Here is a 17,328-nt window from a genome sequence, read left to right as displayed (position 1 = left end):
GAGCGTGGCCTCAGATCTCGCGGGAGTGACTCTGGGTTTCTAGGCTGAAGCTCCGGAGCGCGAGCGCAGGTTCCCGAGGCGGGTGATTCTACTATCGGCTCCTCCCTACAGGTGAGCCTAGGAGGGAAGTAGGGAGGTAGGGGGCGGACGCTCCGGGTCCGCGGGGGATTCCAGGTCTCAAGTGTTGCGTGATATCTCTATCCAACCCGGACTCGGAACAGCAGGCCCAGCCCCCGGGGCCGGTTAATCACCGTTCTCCCTGCTGCTAACAGCCTGTTTCCACTTGGAAACGACCTCGGCGCACTCGGAGGTCTGAAGTGCTCCGGGTCAGTTAACCCAGTGTATCTTCACTGCAATGCCTTTGCCCTTCGCAGCCGGTTTGTTGGAGAAAGCACTCCTGGGCATCTTAGGTTGACCGCATCCTTGGTCTGTTTCCGTTTAATGTCAGGATATACCATACCCCGCACTCACGCGTCTCCAGACTTTTGACAGAAGCTCTCAAAGAGGGAAAAGCGCATCTCCTTGAGAAGCACAGAGCTTAATTTTATAGCGAACGCCCATTGTGTTTGCTGCTCTGTGGGACAAAGGGAATTACAGCTGTCAGGAGCAAGGGTCTGAAGGTTCCTCCATAGAGACTGGAGAGAGATTTGCTCAAAAAATGGGCGGCTTTGAACTGGGGAGCATGCGTTTAGGTTGCCTGCTACCTAAAATGTTTAACATGGAAAGGATCTCTAAGTTCATCCTCCCGCTCTTGCACTGGTAGCCTTCCACCATCACACCATATGAATTTTAGTTTTCTGGTAACTTCAGATGTCAGCCCGGGGTTTGGCACTTACAGCAGTTTAGACTAAATCTATCAAGTCCAGAGTTAAAAAGTACTTGACCTTGTATATGTACTGCACTCCCACAAACCCATACCAGACATGAATAATTGATCATAGCCATTCACTGCCGACCACACCTTTTCTCAGCACCAACTCCTGACAGCCATAGCAGCTAAGTAGATTTTGCTCATAAGAAACCCCATACTATCCCTAGTCAAATCCCTTTTCTACTATACATTGTATTTCAAGAATATACTGAACACTTATCCACCACAAAACACTTCCTCCCACTTAGCTTAAAACACCCTCAGCCCCTTCAGTTGCTCTTGTTTTGTTTCCAGACCATTGGTCCACCCTCCCCCAACGCACTGGTTAAAGGTATCCATCATTTGAAACTATGATTCCCAGAACTGAATATTTCCATGGGTGATGTAATGGGGATAACAGCAGCACTTTCCACACCTTGTTTCGACACTGTCTTACTCAGTTTTTGGTTGTTTGTTTTGTACTTTTAGATTTAGGTGTTTAGCCGGGTGGTGGTGGTGCACGCCTGTAATCCCAGCACTCTGGGAGGCAGAAGCAGGCAGATTTCTAAGTAACACCTATTTAGGTTGGTGTTTTAGTCTCCTGAATGTACCCAGTCATAGACAAGGAGATATCCTTTTATCTGTTTCTGAATATCAGAATAATATTACCTATCTCTTAGCATATAGAACCTTTCTGTGCCTCTGATTTCTTTAATGTCACTTAACAGTAGATGTAGAGTTGTTGATCCAAGCTATATAATTGGCCAGGACTTGAAGACTTTTTGAATTGAAATGTTTAGGAATTTTTGTAATATGCAGTCTTGAAATTTGCATCCTTCCCCACCTGGCTCGATGCTAAGAAGTCATGCTTTGTATATAACAGGAAAAATGGAAATTAAGCAGATTTGCATCTTTTGTTATTTTGGTATATGTCCAGTGCTGGAAGCCCTTCTTTTCCTAATAGTAGCAACCTACAGAGGCGTTTGCTTTCCTTACATATTTTGTACACTTAAGTTCTCTTTTAATTTTGCCCCTTTCGTGGAGCCTGGCTGGCTTTGAGCTTAGAATATGCCTGTCCTGCGTCCTCGGTGCTAGGATTGCATATCTGGTTTAATCTGCGTATTTGGGGGGTCAGCTAATAAGCACCTATTCTGTCTATAGGGGCTGTAACATTCAAAAGTTGTAGAGATTAAGATATGGACAGCTCTAGAAAGATAGGTTTACCTGAGCTAGACATTTTGGGTTTTTTTTAAGATTTATTTAATATATGTAAATACACTGTAGCTATCTTCAGACACTCCAGAAGAAGGAGTCAGATCTTGTTATGGATGGTTGTGAGCCACCATGTGGTTTCTGGGATTTGAACTCGGGACCTTTGGAAGAGCAGTCGGTACTCTTAACCGCTGAGCCATCTCTCCAGCCTCCAGCTAGACATTTTCAAACCATCCCGGATTATCCTTTTTCTCCCATGCCCCAGTATAACCTACTCACAAATTGTGTGTGTCCATCTCGTCAACCTAGCCCTGTAGAGATGCTTCAAGGATCTCTACGGCATTGAAGAAAATGAGCAAACACATACATTGGTCAACACAGTCACTTTTAACCACAGAAGTTACTTGTGTTTACTTGTTTGTGAGTTCTCGTTTTGAGACAGGGTTTCACTCTAGTTCAGGCTATTCTGGAACTCACTATGAGACAGCTCTCATTGTTTTATATGTTGAAATTCTAAATAGTAGTACTTATTTTATGGATAGAAAAGGTGCAGAAGTTTTTTAGACTTTAGAATAGGTGATATAGAGTTGAGCTGTTCTGTATTAGAAGTGCTAGCTCTATGCAGATACTTATATTCAAACTAATAAATTAAAATTTCAGTTCTGCAATTATCCTAGCCACATTTCAGATGCTTTGTGGCTTCTATATTAGATAGTATGGTTATAGAGTATTTCTATCTTGGCAGAAAGTTCATTATCATGGACAACAAAAGTGTGTGTCACCGAGCAGTGGTGGCGCACACCTATAATCCCAGCACTCTGGGAGGCAGAGGCAGAGGCAGGTGAATTTCTTAGTTCAAGGCCAGCCTGGTCTACACAGTGAGTTCCAGGACAGCCAGGGCTATACAGAGAAACCCTGTCTCCAAAAAACCAAATCCAAAAAAAAAAAAAAAAAAAAAAAAGTGTGTGTCACCTTTGCCCAGTACCCAGCATGAGGTAAGACTGAGAATAGTAGCTAAGTCTTTACATATGAGATCTAGGTTGAAAAACATTTGCAAATAAAAGAAGTGGGGACTGTTTGAGAGAGGGTATCTGTAAAGAGGGAGTAACGAGGGCAGTAAAGAAATGGGGATGACCAACGTAGGTCTCAGTGACTATGTGACGCGTATTCTCCATGGATGAAGATGGCCTGGGAAAGCCAGTGTTTGTGCAGTTAGAAAGTACTAAGGGAAAGAAGCTCTGTCTCACTGCCCAGTTGGGTACCTTGTAAGAGAACCCTTCTATGTCTGCCTTTCAGTTCCTATTCTATTTCATGCTATCCTTAGACACAACACTTCCTTACTATTCGCACATCCCATAAATGAACTGCCTGGCATGATGTGGGTTATCTTTTTGTGCATGCATTTCCTTCTGCTGTCTGGGGGTTCCCTCCTATGTGGTTGTGGCTTAAAACTATTTGTGCCAAACAAAGTAAATCCTTCCTTTAGCATACTGCAGCCCTGTAGCCTGTTCTAGCAAGAACTAGAAGAGAAACTTCAAGTTCTCTTTCCTTTTCTTAACTCTGTGACTACTGCAAAGGCTCCCCTAGCCTTGCCCAGTTTTTTTATCATTACTGAGTATCTTTGTTATCCACTGTTAGTATTGGATCCTTTTTTTGTCTTTGTCCTAAAACTAACAGCTTTTTCTGGAAAGGACTAAATGGTAAATACTTTAGGGCTCTATTGTCTCTGTTGTCAATGCTCAGCTCTTCCATTGAAGGAAGAAAGCAGTTTTTAGATGATAGTAGTACAGTGCATGATGGTAAGTTTTGGCCTGCAATCTGCAAGTGAGGACTCCTGTCCCAGATAATGTTCTAAATACTCCATTGTCTCAAGTTTGTCTTCCACAATTATAGACTTCCATTTTGAAACATGCTAACTTCACTTTGCTTTTCTTCATTAGGGAACACATTCCAGATTTTTTTGGAATTCATCGATTTTTCTGTCAATCAGCATATGACATAGAGGGGCTTGGTAAGTTGTGGTCTTTCATGGCCTCAGATGTCTAGGAGACTAACTAGACACTGCAGTTGCCTAGATTCCCATACCATATTGAGGAGTCAGTAGTCGTGTCATGTATTCTTCCATGTTAAATTCCCATGCTTTACCTAGGTTATATAGTAATCATCCTACACATCACTAAAGTAGCTCCAGTGTTACCACTGTTGTGTAGATGAGGAAACAGACAGGGTGATTGAACTAGTACCTATGGTCACATTCCAAGTAAGACTCAGAACCTGGCTTTGTCTAAATCCAAAGCCCTTGTATATGCACACTAAAATCCACCCCGTCTACCAACCAGCTTTCTGATAATTTCTGTTGAAACCCATGGAATAGGGCTGGTGCAATCAGAGGTTGCCACCAAGCCTGACAACCTGAGTTTGATCCCTGGGACTCACATGGAAAAGAGAGATAACTGATCTTGGTGGTGCATGCATATGCACATACTCACTCACCCAACATATACACAATAAATGCGCTTTTTTAAAATGTAAATCCATGGAATACTTAGTTTCTGCCAACCTTACCCCAATATCTCTTAGTTTTGTTTTCGTTTGTTTTTATTTTGAGACAGTCTCTATTATATATCTATGGCTGCCTCAGAACTTGCTATATAGACCATGCTGGCCTGGAAGTCATAGAAATCCACCTGCCTCTGTTTTCCAAATGCTAGGATTAAAGGCTTGTCTATTATGCCTGGCAAACCTTTATAATAAATTAGTGTATGAAGAGACATATCATAGGCCTTTGTATTTTCAGAGACCTAAATTTATAGCATACATCCTTCTGATAGAAAGAAGACACTGTATAATCTGTGGACAAATATTATTGCATTGTCTTTCTTGTGTAAAAATGGTTTGTGGTATAGCTGGCTTTTAGAGTCTTTTGAAGGGCATCGCCTGAACATTTCTAAGACATGCTAATTAAGTCCTTTGCCTTTTCTACATTTTAACCAACAACCTCTATTCTTTCTAGGTGTTAATGTGAACACTAAGCGGTATAGTCCAACTTAAGCCCAACATACCCCATCAGATACAGGGATCCTTGAGCTAAATTTCTAAATTTTTAAATTTTCGATCATGAGGGGCTGGAGAGATGGCTCAGTGGTTAAGAGCACTGACTGCTCTTCCAGAAATCCTGAGTTCAATTTCAGAGGTATAGTTCAATTTCCAGCAACCACATGGTGGCTCATAACCATCTGATACCCTCTTCTGGTGTACCTTCCTGGTACACCTCTGGTGACCTCTTCTGGTCAACCTTCCTAATGCTGTGACACTTTAATACAGTTCCTCATGTTGTGGTGACCGCCCCCCCCCACCATAACCTTATTTCATTGCTACTTTGTAACTATGATTTTGCTACTAATATAAATATCTGATATGCAGATGGTCTTAGCTGACCACTGTGAAAGGGTTTTTTCCAAAGGGGTTGCCACCCATAGTTTGAGAACCACTGCTATATAATATAGAATCTCTTCTATAATCTGTCTGAAGAGAGCAACAGTGTACTCACATACATACAATAAATATGAAAAAATTCAATCATGAAAATAACATCGTTTTGATAAACTACAGGTTTTCCAGTTTCCTTCAGAGGTATAGTACATTGGGTTCTAAAGGATATATCACAGATGTTTAGAGTCCAAAAGTCATTTGCCTATGATAGTATACCAGAAAGCAGACCATATTGTCAAATTTAAATAGGAAAACTAGAATTCTGTACTTCATGTTAATCATTTTGGGTCTCAGTATTGATTAAAAGTATATGTTTTTTTCATTTAATTTAATTAGGAGCTATATATTGAAGACAATGTCTGGAAGTTTCTACTTTGTAATTGTTGGTCACCATGATAATCCAGTTTTTGAAATGGAATTTTTGCCACCCGGGAAAGCAGAATCCAAAGTATGTATGCAACCTTAAGTTAATAAGACTTTTTATGTCATTTGTAATGGTCTGTCATAATAGTGTTTTAGAAATGAAATATATGAGAATAAATAAAACAACTGAGATATAGCAGCAGTTAAATTAGATTTTCTCTGGAGCTCCATAGACTGATAGAGAACAGGTAGGGAAGGAACTTCAGCAACTACGAAAGGCTTCTTAAGCACATGGAAGTATAGCCTACCTGTCATGGACCTGGGACAGTTTCTGCTGTCAGAATGTCACGGTAGTCCATGTTGTGCTACAGCAAAACATATGATTTACCAGAGCAGACACAGATCAGTTTACACCTGAGGACTGAAAAGAACCTTACTCCCTGTTGTCCTGCTGTCATTGGGACTATAGCACTTCATTTCTGTGGCTTTTCCAGCATTGCTTAAATTGTCTCTATCTTACTGGCAGCCAGGCCATTCAGGAAATTCTAAAAGCAACAGCAGAGGTAATGCTTTCTTGTTATCTAACTTGTCTTGGTCTTAGTTCTTTCTCTGGCTACCACTCACCTTAAAGCATCTCCATAGTATGTGCCAAATCCCTCAAGAGTTATCATCAGTGTATAGGAAGGAAACACTGCTGAGAGATGGACACAGCATATATCCATTTCTCTAAGGACTCAAAGAATCCTCTGAATGGCATGGCAGCATTAGGGAACCAAACATACTTTATCTGTGTAAGGGTTCCTGGGCAACTGGTGATCTTCCACCAGCCTCATTCTGGGAACAAAGTCCCCCTAAGAAGGTTATGCTAGTTTCTTGTGGCTGTCATAACAAAGTATCAAAACTTGTGTGGCTTAAAACAAAATTACACTGTAGTAGTTTTGGGAGCAAATGTGTGAAATTGACAAGGCCTCACTCAGATGGAAGGTAGTTCTCTTGGCTTGTAGCAACTTAGTGCCTGTATTCTGGTAGCATTCTCCTTGTGTGCATGTGTCCAGATCTACCATTTAATTTTTTTGTTGAGAATGTCAGAGTTTCACTTTGTATCCCTGACTCTGCTGGAGTTCACTAGGTGACCCAGGATGGCCTCTAGTTCATGGATATTTTCTGTCCTCAAACTTAGTGCTGGGATTACAGGTATGAGCCACCACATACCACAGCAAACCTTTTTTCTAAGGACAGCAAGTACATTGGATTAGAGGCCCACTCTACTCCAGAATGACCTCAACTAACCACATCTTCAGTGACCCTCTTTCTAAGGCCACATTCTGAGGACCATATGAGTTTTGAGGGCTCTATATACCAATGGTTCTCAACCTTCCTAATGCTGTGACTCTTTAATACAGTTCCTCATGTTGTAGTGACCCCCCTACAACCATAACCTTATTTCATTGCTACTTTGTAACTATGATTTTGCTACTAATATAATATCTGATATGCAGATGGTCTTAGCTGACCACTGTGAAAGGGTTTTTCCAAAGGGGTTGCCACCCATAGTTTGAGAACCATTGCTATATCTCTTCCCGATAGTAGGCAGTTTTTGAAAAACACATTGAGAAAGAGAATTCAACAGGAGTAAGTCTTCATCTAGGTAGTGAGTTTGATCTCTATATTGTAGTGAATCATTCCTGCCTTCTTTTCAGTTAGGCCATCTTGCCCATGAAGAGGACACTCATGGTTCTGACTGGATTGTTTCTGCTGTTAATAGAAATGACAACTCACAGCTTGACTGAGCAAGACCTCCCTCCCCACCCCAGGTCCCAAAGTCATGTAAGCTCTCTTCTGCAAGAGCCCTATCATCGGTCTTTACAAGTGCCACCTCTACTGTCTGTGCAGCTTCTGCTCAGGAAGCCTAGCTGTCCCTTTTGCCTCCAGCCTTGAGGCCTATGTGCACGGCATCCCTTTGTTTCTGTCCTTGATTTCTATTTTGGTCTCCACATCTGCTTACACACACATTGTGTGTTTTTCTTCTAATAAGATAGGAACTTCTGGAAAGTAGCATCTACCTTATTTCCTCCATTAAAAGTAGTAGTCTTTTGTCATATGAGGAAATAGTTGTGGAAAGTTAGTAGTTGCCTTCTACCAGCACTGGAAATATGTTTAATAGTTTCTTCAAGATATTTATTAATTGATGTGCCTGCTTATGAGTGATAGCAATACTATTTAAAAAACCATAATCTTTTATGTCTTATGATACTAGTACATGAAGTAAATGCAAAGAGTCTTCCCCTAAGAAAAACATGTATGGACTTTACAAAATGAAAGCCAGGCATGCTGGTCTTCACCTGTAGTCCTAGCTCCTTGGAGGCTGAGGCAGGGTCAGGAGCTCAAGACTATCCTTGGCTACATAGTAAGGCCATATCTAAAACAAGAGAATACATACAAATTGACAGAATTTCAGAATGAATTGTTGGTGGTCCTAATGCCTTATAGAAATGTTCACCTTTCTTCATTTTGTTATTTAGGATGATCACCGTCATCTGAACCAGTTTATAGCTCATGCTGCTCTTGACCTTGTGGATGAAAATATGTGGCTTTCTAACAACATGTACTTAAAAACTGTGGACAAATTTAATGAGTGGTTTGTATCAGCATTTGTCACAGCAGGGCATATCCTTACCTTATGGTAGTTTGCTTTCTGTTGCTGTTATAAACACTATGACCAAAACCAATTCCAGGGAGGAAAGGGTTAGCTTATACTTCCCAAGTCCATTATTGAGGGAAGTCTGGGCAGGATCTCAAGAAGAAACTGAAGTAGAGACCATGGAGGAATACTGTATAGTGGGCCCACCTGCCTATGGATGGTACTGCCATCCATGGGCTTGGCCCTCCGACAACTTCAAAAACTCAGGCTAACACAATATTTTTTCATTTATAAGGCATTTAAAAAAAAACATGAGGTTTAAAAGGGAAGGGAAGGGCTGGAGAGATGACTCAGTGGTTAGGAGCACTGACTGTTCTTTCTGAAGTCCTGAGTTCAATTTCCAGTAACCACATGGTGGCTCACAACCATCTGTAATGGGATCTAATGCCCCCTTTGAAGTGCGTGTCTGAGGACAGTGACAGTGTACTCACATACATTTAAATAAATAAATAAATGGATTTGGGGGGGCGGGGTATCCGAACCATACCAAAAGCTATTTTACTTTAAAATATTACATTATCCTTAAGAGAAAGTGAAGCTGACTTTAAGCCAGTTTATGTATTCAGCTTTCTGTCACAAAATACAGTTCATGTGACAAATTTGAAGAATATCTTACCAGATGGCTACTTTAAATGCTTTATTTCTAGTAAAGGTTATGCCTTAATTCTCTTCACATATGAGATTTATTATGCTTCATGATGTGAGACAAGAAGATGGAATAAAGAACTTCTTTACTGATGTCTATGATTTGTATATAAAGGTATGGTATACCCTAAAATTAAAATATCTGATTTTTAAAATGGATAGGGCTGGAGCTAGAGCCCAAATTAAGGTTTAAAATTCAGTTTCTCTTATCATGAGTAATTTCATTTTTAGTGTTTTCTCACATATGTTATAAAGTCCTTATATTAGCTAAGGAACTTATGTGTTTTAGCTTTATACTAAAGTATTAAAACCCTAAACTAAAAGAGCAATAGGGTCCAGCGGCAAAGTCTATAACACTAGCACTTAGCAGGGTCATGAGTTCGAGGCCAGCCAAGCTACACAAGACTTTGGGGAGGGGTTGGGGGTGGAAATAACAGCAGCAGTTTGTTTACTGACATTTACTATTTGTTTACACAAACCAAAGGGTCATATAGAGTAATCCATTTGTAATGAATACAAAGTAGATTCAAGATCCATGTTAATGTATATAGGCCATATCAGTCATACTGTCATGAGGTTAGCTGCAGGGACTTCTCAAAACTAAAATACTGGAGCACAGAATTCCTATGATCCCAGCTCAGGAGGTAGAATAGGAAATTCAGGAGTGCAAAGCCGATCTCAGATAAATGGTGAGTTTGAGGCTGCTTTGGACTGCACAAGACCCTATCAGACAAACAGGTGTGGCAGCTTACACCTGAATCCAAAACTTTGGAGACCACTGTAAGTTTAAGGCTAGGTAGGTTACAGAGTTCAAGGCCAGGCTAGGGAACAGAATGAGAACCTGCCTCCCAGAAAAAAAAAATGTCGGTTCTTGTTGTTTATTTTTTTAAAAATTCATGGTGTGTTGTTTTGTCTATTTGTGAGGGTGGGAGGCTCGGGAGATGTATCACATGCCCTTGGAAGGAAGTTAAGACTGGCTGGGGGAAGCTGGGCAGTGGTGGCGCACACCTTAAATCCCAGCAGTTGGGAGGCAGAGGCAGGCAGATTTCTGAGTTCGAGGCCAGCCTGGTCTACAAAGTGAGTTCCAGGACAGCCAGGGAGCAGAGAAATCCTGTCTCGAAAAAAGCAAATACAAAAACAAAACAAAACAAAAAGACAGTCTGTGGGAATCAGTTCTTTCCTACTATGTGGGTCCTGGAGATGGAAGGCTGCTTGTAAAGTTGGCTTTAGGCACTGGGCCTGTTAATATTTTGAGATAGTCTCCTGTAGCCCAGCCTGGTCTTGAACTCACTCAGAAGCTAACGCTAGGTTTGAATTTCTGACCCCCCTGCAGCTTCCAAGTTCAGAAATTGCAAGGGTATGCAACTACACCTGGCTAAGATGTTACAGTGTCACAATGAGCATCCTTTGAGAAGCTCACACAGATGCCCTAGATATGCCTTACTTCCTGGCGGTCTCTTTCTCATGATTACACTCTATAAATTCCTTTTTGAAATCCAGTTCTGCTTCGTTTAAAACAAAAAAAGAGCAATGGAGCACCTTTCAGTGAAAATTAAAAATGGGACTCAAAGACTCTTGTCTTTGCTAACTTTGAAGGTGTAAATTCCCTTTAGTAACCTGTGATTTATCAGCCACTTCCCTTTAATAGGCTCACTAATAACCTTTTTTTTTTCCTAGTTTGCGATGAATCCATTTTACGAACCCAATTCTCCTATTCGATCAAGTGCATTTGACAGAAAAGTTCAGTTTCTTGGGAAGAAACACCTTTTAAGCTAAATGGAGAAAAACTTTGAAATAAACTGTATCATTGTAGGATATACTCAGGAATGTGTGTTCTGTAAGTTATCTGAAATAACCTGGAAAACATGTCCCTTAAAATTTGTTTTCATGTTGATTATCCACATTAATATTTGCTTGTGAACCATGATATTTACAAACAGCTCCTTACAAGTAATTTTGAACATTTTTATTTAAAAGCTTGAGAAAACTTTTGTCTTTCCTAATATAACTTTAATTTATTAATTCAAAAGCATATGTCGTAGTTAATATTTGTTAGATTGATTTAAGACTGAAAAGTTCTGGAGATATGAATGAAATGTGTTATTTATACATTTAAGAGCTGTTCTTTTAAAATGCATAATACACTGCAGGACCAAGAAGCTGAAGCAGAAAGCCCATGCCAGGTGTTACATGCTTGCCTACCTCTGCCAGAGGCTAAGACTATCACACTGCTGTAACTAAACCCCTAGCCCTATGTATGGATGCTCGACCAGTTACAGGCCATGGCAAAATATGCTGCCTCTTAGAATCTAGTGTTTCCTTTCTCTTAGTAAACTGATGGTTTATTTAAACTTATTAATATCTGTACTTGAAAAAATGTTATAATACGGATTTGGTATTACTAATAAAAGCCTGGGTTACACTGACATTTGCACTTAACCTTTTTAGGCTATATACAGGTGGCAGATGTGGCCTCTTGTATTAGAAATGTTGGTTTGATTTCACAGTAGTCATATGCATAGAAAAGCAAGACAGATTCTCATGTACACACTGGAAAACCTTTTTCCATTCTATCTTTTGAGTAAGCACTTCTAAACTTTCTTGTATTCTTTGGTGAAGTTGTTATCACTCTTTTTTTATTACTTAAATAAAGATTTATATCCAAGAATGGGGTAATTCAGTGCCTACTTTAAAATACAGACCAATACCAATACTTTTTAAATCCCATTTCACTTCTGAGGTCTGAAAACTAATATGGTACATGTTGATCACAGATCACCTCTTACTATCTGACAAAGGCACTCAGGTAAAATTCTAGGACTTGAGGCTGGAGAGATGTTACTCAGCAGTTAAGAATGTTTTTGTTCTTGCAGATGACCCAAGTTGGTTTCACAGCACCTAAGGGGAGTGCCTCTAGAGGGATCCAATGCCTCTGACCTTGAGCACCTGCATTTACAGGCACATACCAACACACACACACACACACACACACACACACACACACACACTATTAAAAACCATAAATCTTTTTTTAAAAGAATCTGGTACTTTGAAAAATGCTAACAGGCAAGATCCAAACTTGTCTCACCCACAATGAGTATGTAACTCACACCTAGGGAGGAGCTACAATTCCTAACCAGTAGCAGCATCATATTACAGCATGAAGTCAGGTAAGACTTGGGTTCTAGCACTGGAGAACAAGAGGTACCTTGCAAATAGCCTTCCTTTTCTTCAGGCTTTTGAGGGCAATATGGAAACTAGGACCATTCACCTCGTAAGTATATTGCAACAGTTAAGTACTAATTTTTGTGTGTGCCCTTCAGAAGCTCAAGGGGAACTCCAGCAATGACTGAGATCCCAGAGTGTTCAAACAGGAAAGCAGCATTCCAGGAATAAAGGCATGGGAGCCAGAACCTGTGTAAGGGGAAAGCGTTAAGCAAGTTCATCTGACAAAGTTTGGAGCTGATAGGTGATGTCCTACACAGGTAAAATTTCATATTGGCACTAAATTTACAATATACATTTTTACTCTAAAGGTGATCCAGATAAAAATTACATAAACCTGGTTGTGTCCTTTCTGTAACTGGACATTTCTAGGATACCTTACTCAGCATCCCTGTTTCTGGTGTATTTCTAATATGTTGCTGGTATTAAGTCTTTACTCTGTCTCCCCCTGCGGCTTGTTAAAGTTCTATTTATTAATTGATGTGTGTATGAAGTTTGGAGGGGGGTGTATGTGCCATGTCATGCATGTGGTCAGAAGACAATGTAAATTGGTACATTGGTATTGGTTTCAGGGATTGACCTTGGAGGTAGTCAGGCATATAAGGCCTTTACCCGCTGAGCAAACACAGGGTTTCTGTGCCTTGAAACTCATGCTGTAGACCAGACTGGCCTTGAACTCAGAGAACTGCTTGTTTCTACATTAAAGGCATACTCCACCATCATCCAGCCAGTTTTGTTTTTCTTTAAGATTTACTTAAGTTATGTGTGCTGTATCTGCATGAGCACCTGCATGCCAGAAGAGGACATTGTATCTCATTACAGATGGTTGTGAGCCACCAAGTGGTTTCTGGGAATTGAACTCAGGACCTCTGGAAGAGCAGTCAGTGCTCTTAAACTGCTGAGCCATCTCTCCAGTCTGCTTTTATTTTTTAAGACACCCATACTTCCTAGTTGACAGTCCACAGCATCCCAGAAATCACCATTTCACTAGGAACTTCTATTGGTCCATTTTTTCCTACTTAACTCTACTGCCATTGGAGAGGACTTGCCATCCTGGCATCATTACATGAATGTGAAGTTAATGTACAATTGTGAAGTAGTTTAAAGAAAAGGAGCATCTGGGATATTTTATTTTAACTAGGAAGTTTCTCAGAAGGATAGAAGAGCAGAAATATTTATATTGAGTGGCCAAATGCATCTTTGTTTGCAAGTTCAGTAATATGCCTCTTAAAATGGAACTAAGTCAGAAGGCTCTGTGAGTACACAATTTAACCTTAGCTAGATATGACATGACTACTGTAATGAAAGACAGACACTATCTGGTGACTCCACTGACAGACTCCTTAGGAGCAGTGAAGCCTAACACAGTTCCTCCCACTTATCTGCTTTCTCCCTAGACAACTACATGTCACTGCTTCCACCAGCACATCACCTGCTTCATTTCCTATTCTGGCTTTTTGTATTGTCCATCTTTGTCTAGGTAATATCAGCACCTCTGGCTTTCCTCAAACACAAGAAAATCCTCTTATCTGGTTTAATGGCCAAGGCTATCACTAAGGTTTTGTTCCTCTTCCTCGTGGTTTATGCAGTTGGTAGCATGTGATTGGTTAGACAGTATTCACGGTATTCCTTCAGCACCCTGTGAAGCTAGGCATTTCCTTTCCCCACAGAAAAAAAACTTTTGATCACAGCTGAATGCCCAGCGCTAACCTTTGAAAGCCAACTTTGAAAAAACCAACTAGTATAATCCTTCAATAGTAAACTGCAAGTTATAAAGGTATTTTTTTTTTATTTAAAATGCCAAATGTGGGTGGGATTGAGCACGCTTGGATCCCTACACCGGGGAAGGTCAAGACTTTAATGCCAGCCTCAGCTACAAGAGACGCTGTCTCATTAAACAAAAAAAGCTAAGATACTAAGACATTCAATCTACAAATAAAAATGCAGCATGGACACTGCGCTGGCAAACTCATCTGCTGTGATTACCTCACAAGACTGATCTGTTGTCTTTCCATTATGGAGGGGCTCACAGGACCCCACCTCTCCCTGAGGATCTGTTTTTCCTTAGGGGTGTGGGGGGAGCCACTGGTTAAGTTTCTCTAGTATATATATATGCATATGTGTCCATAGTAAAGGCTTAAACATACATATAGGCTGAGTTATGTCCCCCTAAAATTCGTGTTGAAACCTTAACTTCCAAAACTTGTGGTGCTACCGACTGGTCACAATCTAAAATCATATGGGGAGTCTCAACAGATAAGTTAGGGAAGGTGAAGGCCCACCCACTATAGGCCCACCCACTGTAGGCGGCACCACTCCCTGGACAAGGGATTCTGTTCTGTTTTGAGTAGAAAACGCAAGCTGAACACTAGTGTCAGGTCCCAAAGCAACTTAGAATGGCTGTACTTCCTATTGGTATATCAAAGTGGCTGCTAGCAGCTAGGCTCACTCAATACCTGGGGCTCCTTTGTATTCCACCCCCTACTCTAAAACCTTTTCAGCCCAGGGGCTTCTTCCCTAGGGTGTCTTTCTTAACCTATAAATGGTTTTATTTCCTCAGATGGATGAGAGCTGTACCCAATATATCCATATACATACCTGTTTACAGGTCTGTTGTTACACCACAAAGAAAATCAACCCATGAGACAATCTATGAGGAGTGAACCTCACTTGAGAAAATGCCTCATTATGATTAGGCAGGCCTCTAGGGTGTGGAAGGGCTCAGCCCACTGTAGGTGGGTTCTATACCAAAACAGGTTGAACAAGCCAGTAAACAGCACTTCTCCATAGCCTCTGCATCAGCTCTTGCCTTCTGATTCCTTCCTTAAGAGTTCCTGTCCTGATTGCCTTTGATGATAAACAGTGATGTCAAAGTGTAAACCAAATAAACCCTTTCCTCCTCAAGGTGCTTTTTCATCATGGTATTCTACCATAGCACTAACAACCCTAAAAGATCACTGCTGAAAGTTGTCTTTTTAAAATAAAAAACAAATAAAGAACAAATCACCGAATAGTGATAGAGAAGATACTATGGAAATACCTGTGTGAGTACAGGTGTCTTTATTACCCTCTCAGAAAGTACAGTGCTGCCCTGAAGATACAGCTCACCCACCATGCATTAGACATGACAGCACAGGCTCATGCCTGGAATCCCTTACTTGGGAGATGGGGAGGTTGGTAAGACCTCTAAGTCAACCTGGAATGTATGAGATTCAGTCTTTTTTTAAGGGAAGTAAATGAAAATCCATATAGCTAGCTCCTTTGTTGGAAAGGGGGAAATATATGTGCCACACAATTGAGGTATATTCTAATATGTAGAATGAATAATACGAAAAGTTAAATCATCTTAAAGAGATGAGGTAATCAAATCAAAAAGCATTGCAACATAAAGAAATGCATTAGATTTTAATCTTTAATAGTATTGCTGTAGGAATTTACTTTCTGGACCAAGAATAGAATGCTAATTACATAAAAATATACACATATAAAAGTAATTCTCCATTTTCTTGTGGGGCAAAACAATCTAAGTATACTTCTAGAATAGTCAAGGTTTTTATCTGAATTACAATTAAGTCAGTTCTTGGTCATCTTATTAGCACTAATGTTTTAATTTAAAGAAACATTAGACAACCATTACAATTTATAAATGTAACGTGCCATTACTGAGTAAATAGATTCCTCCAGAGTGTCCCTTCTCCCACCGACTAATGAGACAACAATATGCGTTAATTGAATTTTATTAGTAGATGAAATGTTCTGCATACTAATTTTGTTCTCCACCCGTGTGTGTGTGTGTGTGTGTGTGTGTGTGTGTGTGTGTGTTGGTTAGAATGCATCAACTATCCCTTTAATGCTATCAACAGCAAGACGAGTTTGGCTTGGGCTTTCGGTGCAGATTGACTGTGTCTGTCTGAATCAGGTGCTCTGACCTATCTTCTGTAGCCAGAATTCTTCGAACTGCCTCCTCAAAAGCAGCAGCAACATTGGTGGAATCTTTTGCGCTCGTTTCAAAGTAAGGATAGTCGCCGTTGTCCTTGCACCAGGCTTGGGCTTCTTCTGCAGACACCTGCCGTTCTTTTATGTCAGTCTTATTGCCCAAAATCACAAAGGGAAAGCTTTCAGGCTCTTTCACATCTGCATAATATATGAACTCCTTCTTCCAGTTGCTCAAATTCTGGAAGCTTTGCGAATCATCAACACTAAATGTAAGCAGGCAACAGTCAGAACCTCGGTAAAATGGTGTCCTCAGGCTTCGGAATCTTTCTTGACCAGCTGTGTCCCAAATCTGCATGGTAACAAAATGTCCATCCACCTCCAGATCTTTATTTAGAAATTCCACACCTATTGTGTGGAAGAGCTGGGAATCAAATTTATTGGTTACATATCTGTTCATAAGAGAACTCTTGCCAACTCCACCATCTCCAAGAAGAATTATTTTAAAAAGAGACGACTTTCCTGCCATTATTAATAGTATAAGTTTTGATTTCAGAATCCTGTAAATAAAAATAAAAAGGTACAATTACGCGCTGTTATACTGGTGCTATCCACACAATTCTAATAAAGTCAGTATTTAAGTAAAATGAAAATACATAGAGCTCTGATTCCACTTTGCAAAGGGACTACCTAAATAATGAGAAGTTTGAATTGCTCAAATCAGTGAAACCAACAATATGTTTAACATATACGAAAAAGAATATGTTCTATTTCATATAGAAGAACATATTCTTCTTCAAAGACTCATTTGGGCAGCCCCAACTTTTACCAAACATGTGCCCATGCATGCATGTGAGCCAGCTAGCACAAGCCCTCTGCCTCTCTCTCTCTCTCTCTCTCTCTCTCT

At 40.4% G+C, this 17,328-nt stretch overlaps 2 protein-coding genes across 2 annotated transcripts in view; one reads left to right on the top strand and one right to left on the bottom strand.

Moving 5' to 3' along the window:
- Nucleotide 1: 1 nt before the first annotated feature.
- Trappc2 (trafficking protein particle complex subunit 2) lies at nucleotides 2–13,210 on the top strand. The gene is made up of 6 exons (XM_052170066.1): nucleotides 2–111; nucleotides 4,003–4,073; nucleotides 5,891–6,002; nucleotides 8,440–8,588; nucleotides 9,297–9,378; nucleotides 10,941–13,210. Exons 3-6 carry the CDS (start codon nucleotides 5,910–5,912, stop codon nucleotides 11,037–11,039), a joined length of 423 nt encoding a protein of 140 aa, XP_052026026.1. The 5' UTR covers nucleotides 2–111; nucleotides 4,003–4,073; nucleotides 5,891–5,909; the 3' UTR covers nucleotides 11,040–13,210.
- A 2,304-nt stretch (nucleotides 13,211–15,514) lies between these two features.
- The window catches only part of Rab9a (RAB9A, member RAS oncogene family), a 23,871-nt gene continuing 22,057 nt past the window's right edge, over nucleotides 15,515–17,328 (bottom strand). Inside the window, exon 3 of the mRNA XM_052170065.1 lies at nucleotides 15,515–16,981. Within this exon, the coding sequence (XP_052026025.1) occupies nucleotides 16,345–16,950 (606 nt within the window). The 5' untranslated portion in view covers nucleotides 16,951–16,981 and the 3' untranslated portion in view covers nucleotides 15,515–16,344. The remainder of the gene's footprint in view (nucleotides 16,982–17,328) is intronic.

This window comes from Apodemus sylvaticus, chromosome X, assembly GCF_947179515.1.
Source record: "Apodemus sylvaticus chromosome X, mApoSyl1.1, whole genome shotgun sequence".
Classification (NCBI taxonomy): Eukaryota; Metazoa; Chordata; class Mammalia; order Rodentia; family Muridae; genus Apodemus; species Apodemus sylvaticus.
The sequence above is the reverse complement of the archived record's forward strand: the minus strand, read 5'-3'. Positions and strand labels throughout refer to the sequence as shown.